The sequence below is a fragment of the Siphateles boraxobius genome, unplaced genomic scaffold (genome assembly GCF_051911475.1).
Source record: "Siphateles boraxobius isolate OS27281-9 unplaced genomic scaffold, OSU_SipBor_1 68, whole genome shotgun sequence".
In the NCBI taxonomy this organism is placed as follows: domain Eukaryota; kingdom Metazoa; phylum Chordata; class Actinopteri; order Cypriniformes; family Leuciscidae; genus Siphateles; species Siphateles boraxobius.
In genome coordinates, this window is record NW_027509195.1 from 2712752 (window position 1) to 2721850 (window position 9099).

The 9099-nt window shown below is 33.7% G+C and overlaps 1 protein-coding gene across 1 annotated transcript; it reads right to left on the reverse strand.

Moving 5' to 3' along the window:
- Positions 1-8183, reverse strand: edn3b (endothelin 3b). Its single transcript, XM_077214154.1, has 4 exons — positions 7872-8183; positions 6711-6918; positions 2518-2658; positions 1-1863 (listed from the first exon to the last, which is right to left on the reverse strand). The coding sequence occupies exons 1-4, from the start codon at positions 7933-7935 to the stop codon at positions 1815-1817; spliced, it is 462 nt and encodes a 153-aa protein (XP_077070269.1). The 5' UTR covers positions 7936-8183; the 3' UTR covers positions 1-1814.
- Positions 8184-9099: the final 916 nt, after the last annotated feature.

Genomic DNA, 9099 nt, shown 5'->3' on the forward strand with positions numbered 1-9099 from the left:
TAAACTTTAAAAAAAATTCTCACAGTAACTTTTATTTTGGGTGAACTATACACAATACATATTGTCACTATCCACAATACATAATTAAAAGCTTTAACAAACACAAATATTACAAATGCAAATGAAGTAGTAGTGAAACTATATACAAATTATTATTGCTAATAAGCCATTAACAGGTGTTGAAAGCAAGTATCCTTAACTCTCTGTTGTTGAAAAATAAAAATGTTAAAAACCACTACTTTACCGGAATAGGATGAAACTCAGTGTCTGGAACTCAATTACTATGTGACCACAAAAAAAAAATTGTGGACTTGATTCAAAAAAGCTAAATGATTGTAAAAAAAAATAGTTACACTTGTGTTGACCACCATAGGAAATAAAAGAAATATGAAAAAAGAGAACTATTTTTTGGGGGTACAATCTATAAATCAGCTACAATGCAGAAAAAAAGTATACAGCACTGAAGGGGTGGCTCTCAAAAATATCAAGAGTGCAAAAGAGACTAATAAAATTAATGAAAAAAACGGACACAACATTTAAAACAAAAAATATCAAAATCTTGACAAAAAGTAGTCTTTGAGAATGTCTAAATACATGTTCAAATCCACAACCTAATAAAAGGAAGTTTTAATTTCTAAAAACAACTATAGAATGTACAAGCCTCTTTATATAGAGGCTTGTATATCTTTAATGCCACCTTTTTATTGACATTAAAGATGTTTTTTTTTACTCCCACCAGATGCCTTCAAAAGTGGATTTTAAAGGCCTTGTCTCTATTTAAACATGAAATACAGCTTCAATTGAAAAATAATTGTAAAAACATTTTTTTATTATTATTTTCAAAGTGGGGGGAATTATCATAATTATTGCATAAATATTAATTACTAACATAACGAACATAACGAAAAAATATTACTGAACAAAAATCTGTAACATTTCAGATGTTCGGTCACATCACAACACAAGTGTGACTCCTAAATGAACAATAGCAGAGGGTTAAATGATTTGGTGAATAAAGTGTTTATGCATAAATAAATTAAACTCTCAGGTTATGGTTTAGTATAGTATTTGGTAAAGTATTTGATTATTAGACCATTTAGAATAATATTCAGCTTTCAGTATTTGATCTTAAAGACATCTGAGGAATATAAAATGTCATAAGTTGTTGTGGAGACGGGATACATTTAGCTTAAATGAGCAAAAATGTAAAGGATAGTATCTAGAGGTAAAAAATTGTGGCAGTTAGGAGTCTCTCAGGAGACTTGGAGTTGAGTTCATCCACAATAACCATGTTAAACGTTTCATTTTCCGCTATCGGGGAAAGTGAAGGAGCCTCAGTACACGTAAAAATCCAAGACCCACTTCATCTCCATCTTCACACAGTAATCTCTCTGTGTGCTCTCTGAAAATATGCCCACAAAGTGGAGATAATGTAGAGTGTCAGGTTACAGGTCTACTTCCAATACTGCAAGGCTCCCAAATTCCCAAAGGATGTCCACTGAATATTTGCATTAAATGTAGATGTAAAGTCAATGTGAAACACTGAAACAAGTAAACATAATGTGAACCAAACATGTGGGTGCCACACAGACATGTTTCCGAAATCTGCAAAGAGTTTTCTAAAGAATTCACTTGTTACCGTGGACCAGATGAGTAAAGGGTGTTCCAGGAAATATAACACATAGAGGAATGCAGGGTACGTTTTGCTTCACATCTGTAAAAATCCAAAACCTGTACCAAGTTAAGTGCCCGTTTTGATGCTGATCACGAGTCCTGATCTCAGAGGCTCGCGATGGGACGAGAAGCCAGCGGTTTTACCCAGGTGTACGTCCTCGCAATCTTCTGTCTGGTACATTCTGTGTTCTTTATAATTCAAAACAGAACCATAAAGTATCACACACTAAATAATAGTGGAATCAGAAATTCAGAATCAGTTATGATTTTCTTTAGAATCTGAGAATTTATCAAATCATTTTTTTTCTGTTTTTTTATGCAATTCATGTAACTGAGTGATTATGGATTAGATTTTTTATCACTACTGAGTTAAAAAAAAGACTGTAAAGCATCGTTGATGTGTAAATGTGAGTGGTCATTGCCATTGTATTTATCTGTCTGACATCAGAAGTTTAGAATGATTTTTTTTATGAATGTCACGTGTTACTGTCACTTTTTTAATAAATTGAATGTATCCTTGCTGAATAAAAGTATTATTATTATTATTATTTTAATCTTACATACCCTAAACTTAAGAATATTAGTGCATCACGTTTTTCCACAAAAGGTTTAAACAGCACAAGATTGATAATAATAATAATAAATGTTTTTTGAGCAGCAAATCATCACATTAGAATGATTTCCAAAGGATCATGTGACACTAAAGACTGGAGTAATGAGGCTGACAATTCAGCTTTGCATCACATAAATAAATTACATTTTAAAATATAGTACAGTATAAAACAGTTATTTTAATATTTGACAATATTACTGTTAATTACTGTTATTATTAGTTGTGTGTACCTTGCATCACAGAAGTTGTAGCACTGGGCATCATTGTGGTCAGCACACGTGCAGCGATGAAGCACTAGCGCTACTGTCCCACTGGAGCGTCTCAATCGCTGAGGGCTGCGGTAACTTGACATGCCATACGGAACTGTGCGCCTGCAGACACCAGAACAGAACAAACACAAACTCTTCTTTTTTTACTATGTATTATATCATTAATGATCAAATGTTTTCATCAAACAATTACACATTAACAACAGTTAGTGTTTTTTAGCACATCATTTCCACCTATTTCAACTTAAAAATTGAAGTTCTTAAGTTACATTTTTAAGTATAATCAAATAGGCTGTACAAGGCATTTCAACTTAAATTATATTAAACTGACAAAAAACATTGAGTTGAATCTCATATAACATTAAAAAGTTGAAATTGCTTAAATAATTTAGTTGAGTTACAGTAATGTACAGTAAAAAACACGGTTTCATGACTTATTGATCATATCTTTTTCTTTTCTTTTTTTTTTTTACAGTGATTTGGTTCTGAAATGACAAAATGAAAGAATAATAATCAATAATTGGTCAAATATAGCTAATAGCCAATAAAAAATGTTTTAAACTGTCGCTATCCATATTTCTTGTCTACTGGCACTAGATTTGTCAATTGCTGGGTTACTCTTTATTTCGATGGTCCACTTTAGACATTCTACAACTATAAGTAACTTTGCAACATGTCAAATAACTCTCATTACAATATCAGTAGACTGTAGTAGCCAGTCTATTAGCCAGGGTTAGGTGTTATTGGTTCCCTGTTAGTTGACATGTAATTGCAAAGTTACTCAGTAGAATGTCTGTTGGGGGACCATCAAAATAAAGTGTTTGCCGATATTAAACAGACAGTCTATTGATGCATTAATGACTAATAGTTATTTACTTGCAAAGTTACTTATAGTTAGTAGAATGTCTATGTCTATCGAAATAAATGTTGCTTAGGAAATCACTATGCCAACAATAACAACTTTAAGAGTGACTCTGGAATGAATTAGGGGATTCTTTAGCGCATTTAAATGTGGTTGTTGTTCCTAATGCTTTCCAGTGTGAACATGACCTTTCTGTTCAGTATTTTGCGCATGAAATGTGCTTTAATTTCCCTTAAGTTTTCTTTTTTTTTTTTGCTTTAACAGAAAATAAAAACTTTTTTCTTTGTTCAATAAAAAATGAGTGACACCTTGACAACAAATATTCCAGAATAGTCTCACTCAGCTGGACTGAAGCTGAAGAGGTATGGCATTGCTTTTGAGACAACAGGCGGGCTTGTAAATCGAGTTCATATGTAGTTTCGATCGTGTATAAATGCTACAGAGAACAAAGCCATAAAAGTCGAGCCAGAACATAAACAATCATGCCAAACAGATTATTAAAATATAAATCCTACCGCACATGGCACAAGTTGGGCTGAGTTCATCCACCCTTGCTTAAGGGCATAACACACAGATGAACATTGTCCAGTCAGATATAGCATCTGTTATGCGCCACTATTTAAAAAGATTTCACAGCCTTTGATAAACTCAAAAAACACTAATGGTGCTTTGACCAAACAAGTTTCAAGAGAACATAGCATTCAAAATTTCAAGTCTCTTATGTTCACCATTTTTTTTTTATCAAAAAATACAGTAAAAACAGTAATACTGAGAAATATTTGATTTATATGAATATTTAAAATACGTTTTTAATATATTTTCAAATGTAATTTATTCCTGTGATCCCCCTGAGGTGAATTTTAATGTTGTTTATGTCTATGTGGTGTTTTTAATATGACTGAAAACAAACTATGTGCAAATTCAATTCATCAGTCAACACCATTGCTGAGTATTTTCTCCTTAAAACTGGAGTGAACCATAGAGAGTCTCAAAAACGTGGTTTGAAATGGCTGGTGTTTCTGACGTCACAAGCTACCTTGTAAGCAATCAGGTCAACGTGTGATCGTCAACGAGTGGATCTCTGAGCTGGTGTGAGTGAGTGGAGGCGGGGCTCATTTGCATATCCATAGAACCGTGTATACTAAATGAGGCAAGGGTGTAGAATTACATTCAAGCTATTTTAAGGCATGAAGAATCGTTTTTCAAGGAAACATTTTTTAAATATGTAATTTGGGTGATCAAATATGAGTTATAAGGGATACAATTATTAACTACATGGGGACTTCAAATATAGCGGGTTTGATGTCTCGTGTCTCAAATCCAATGACCCTGGTAGTGACGATTCTCTCTGACCAATCAGTGATCTGCAGTGTTTGCAGGGTATTTTACAATATTTTAAAGTGACAGCTCACCAAAATGCAGTCCTGTCATCATTTAGTCACCCTCATGCCCTTTCAAACCTGTATGACTCTCTTTCTACAGAGCACAAACGATGATATTTTGAAGTATTTTGGTAACCAAGTAAGTTTTGACTGACTTACATTGTATGAAAAAAACAACAACCACAAAACCATATTCTTCTTTAATGTTCACTGAAGCAAGAAAGTCATACAGTAGAAAAAAACCTTCCAATACTTTGTATGCTATGTTTTTACTTTTGTACAAGCACTAAAAGAAACTAAAAGGAAAGAAACCTGTTGCACTCAAAACAAAGTTGGAATCACATTGTTGGAGATAAACCTTAAGAGACTGCCTCTAGTGATGGAGATGATGAGTCAGAACAACGGCCAAAACTCTTTCTGCAGCCTCATCTGGGAAATCGTCCATGCACTTTATATGAGCTTCTCTCTGATCTCCAGCCACTCTCTTTAGTACTCTCTTTTTGAACGCATGCTTCTCATCTCACATCAGAAGTGTTTGTTCTCAAGTTGACCATTTGGTTTCAGTCTGGAGCCAGGTGTCCCAGCATATTCCTGAAGGACCGCCTGTCAATATTCATGGTGAGTGATGGGCCTTGAATAGTTCAACATTAGTCTGAATCACTCTACTAAAATTCCTGTGGCGATCCCTCTTGTATTTGGCTAAAAGCTGTAGCGATAACTCGTTCTCGACTGCAAGCTGTCATATGTGTACTAGCACACCACTGAATGCATGAGGTTTATATCTATATTAACCATATGGTTTAATCATGTGTTTGCCGTCTATGAAATAATATTAAATAGAGAGTATTAAGTGTTATGCATGACTCCTTTTAGCTATTCTGGCCACTATAGAGCCAAGTGGACACAGAAACAGGGTTTATTTTGATTTAAATATACTGGTTTGTGGTGGCTGTCAAAAAGTAATGTTATTCAAACTTTAATTTTTGAGCACCATGGACATCAGCACCATGGACAGTAGCCGTCACCATGGAAACACAGTCACATCAAAATGTACATGCGGTAAGTATTGCAGAAAACTAGAAATTAGTTCAGACCTCTATGTATATTTCAAAGTGTAAACATTATTAAGTCAATGACACTCCTCCAGTCTTGTCAGACAGGTTCAACTAAATATTTATGAAAATACTAAAATGAATTGAAGTCATGGTTGAATTGTATATAATATCAAATAATATAATATAATATAGTTTTTAAAAAGTAAAACCTACAGTACATTTTAGCAGCTTAATGAAATATATAATTTCAGGGGTTGTACTGTATACATTTTTATCCTCAAACCCCTTAATAATCCAAGATGAATTACAATACTCTTTGTTCTTTGACTCTATTGGTCCAATAGAATGAATAAGAAAAAAGAAAGAACAACCATATCCAGTCATTACTTTGAACTAGTTCAGTGCTCCTGAACATAAAGGTCACTGGGTTGATCATTCATTAAGCTACAGGCCTAAACTAAAGACTTGCAAAATGGATTCTTCAGCATGACTGAGAATCCTTGACTTAACCTCAGGCATTAATATTTATTATTCCCAGGGGTTGATTTTGTTGAGACCTACGCAATAATACTACATTCAGAGGAGTGAATGTGTGTTTCTGCAGAATGTTCAAACTTAATATGTTGCTAACACATGTTTGCATACAGTGTACAGCATTCATTGTTGTTTTTTTAAAGAGACTAATGAGCTAAAGTAGAATAATTGAGCAAATGATTAACAAAATATTAATTAATATACTCTATAAAACTTGGTGAAATACACTTTTGGCACTTTTTTGACATTTCAATCATCAATGGCAAAAGATCATCTGTATTATGTCAGTGCTTTCATTGATGATACTGTAAATGTACTCACTGTGGGGTGTTGATCCAAATGATGCCCAAGTGACAGTAATAAACACATTCCCTGTCCTTAAAGGAGTAGCAAGTGCAGCGCTTGGATCTTGTGTGGGTGTGTGAAGCTGAAATGAGCTCTGCTTCTCTCTGCTGATGTAAAATATTGTTCGGATCATCAGACAAGTCTTGAAATGAGTGCAGGTCTCCTGCGCGGGACAATGATGCACCTTTAATTTGAACAATATTGCATCATTATTATTGTTACTGAGCAATAATGGCACACACACACACACACACACACACATACACACACACACACACACACACACACACACACACACACACACACACACACACACACACACACACATATATATTCACATTTAGCCTAATAGGACTATGATTCATTTTGTGACTTTTTTGTAATTCCCATTATTCTCAATAAACGTTTCTCAGATAATATACTGTATAAAATTGGGTAACACTTTATTTTAAGGTGACGTAGCTGCACGCTACTACATGTACTTCCTATAGTAATAACAGTAAAATATGCATAATTACATTTTAAGGTGACGTAGCTGCACTCTACTACATGTATACTTCCTATAGTAATAACAGTAAAATATGTATAATTACAAGTAACTAACCCTAAACCAAACCCTAACCGTAACTCTATAGTAACATGTAGTTACTAATATTACTAATAGTAGTTATTAATATTACTTAGTACTTATTTGAGTTAGTACAATGTAACTACTTCACCTTAAAACAAGTGTAACCTAAAATTGTTATTTAAATAATCATTCATTTAAAGCATAACAACAATAGCATTGGTTAATAACTAACATCAACTAACAATGAGCAATACATTTGTTACAGTATTATTACATTAGTTAATAAAAAATACAATTGTTCATGTCCATTAACAGTACAACTTTTGATTTTAACAATGTATTAGTAAATGTTGAAATTAACATTAACTAACTAACATACTTAACTAATGTTAATACATGTAACTGTTGTAACATTTAACAATGTTTTTGTTTTTGTTTATTTTAATTTAATTTAAATTTAAATATAGGTCTTGTGATATTAACATGTTCTTTACAGATGTCTTTCTTTACAAATGGTTAAAACTAAAACCCGTAGAGAGAGAACAGCGGTTCAGAATAGCACTTACCCACGGTGAAAAAGTTTAACAAACTCAAAATTAACAACAGAGCATCAGGAAACAGTTTTGCCATTTTACCAGCGTCCTTATAATTAGACGTAAAAAAAAGTTGTCAGGCGCGGTTATCCGAGTTTCTAAATGAAAAATGTCTTCCAAAACAAGTCCATTTCAGTGCAGAGAGCAATTCTGAGCATCATCTTGATCATCTCTGAAAGATATTTGGTGTTAAGGAAAATGCGATTTTTTTTAAATGTTCAGTGATCAAATGTTGCCTACCTATTATAGCGCGTGCTGACACCACCCACCGGTGAGCGTACGCGCGCGCGCGCACACACACACACACACACACACACTTTCAGCGCAGCGACCAAAGCTCTGAAACCACATGACAGCTCATGTCAGCATGATATTAAAAGTAGCGCACTTCGTGTAGGTCCCTTTATAGTCCCTTCTTTTGTGTATAGATAGCCTATGATATAATAGGACTTTATTTGCACATTGTCTCTGTCCTCTTCAGGAATTTTAGCAGCTAATCTTTCTCACCGCTGAGGAATTCGCTCATGTTGATGTACCTAGTCCATCATTTATTATTTTACCTTCTGAGCTGGAAGACATTAAGTTTGGCCTCTTTTGAAAACCAAGCATGTGGTTTCTGGTGTGCCTCAAGTTTACAAAACTACATAGCTGTAGTAAATTGTGGCAGTTTTAACAACCCTAACTTTTAATACTGTGATCAGTTTACTTTAAAAAGTGAGGAAACCCATAGCCTTAAAATGTTTTAGTAAATAAACTGCATGAGTATTGAAAAACCAATAACACTTTACAATAAGGTTTAATTTGTTAACATGAGTTAACTACATTAGTTAACATGAACAATACTTCGATACAGTATTTTAATCTTAACGTAATGATAAGCTCAATATTTACTAATCAAATACTGATCAAAGGTTAAATCTGTTAACATTTCACTTTGAACATGAACAAATTTTTAGTTTACTAACATTAACAAAGGTTGATAAATACAGAATGATATAAAAATGTATATCTCATCATTGTTAGTTTATGATTGTTAATGCATTAACTAACGTTAAAAAATTAGACCTTATTGTAAAGTGTTACCTAAAACCTCCCAGACAGCAACATAGCGTCGGCCAAAATCCGACCCACATCTGGTAAGTGTGGAATCCATGTGTACCAGATGTGGGCCGGATCTGGGCCGACGCTATTGCTGTCTGAA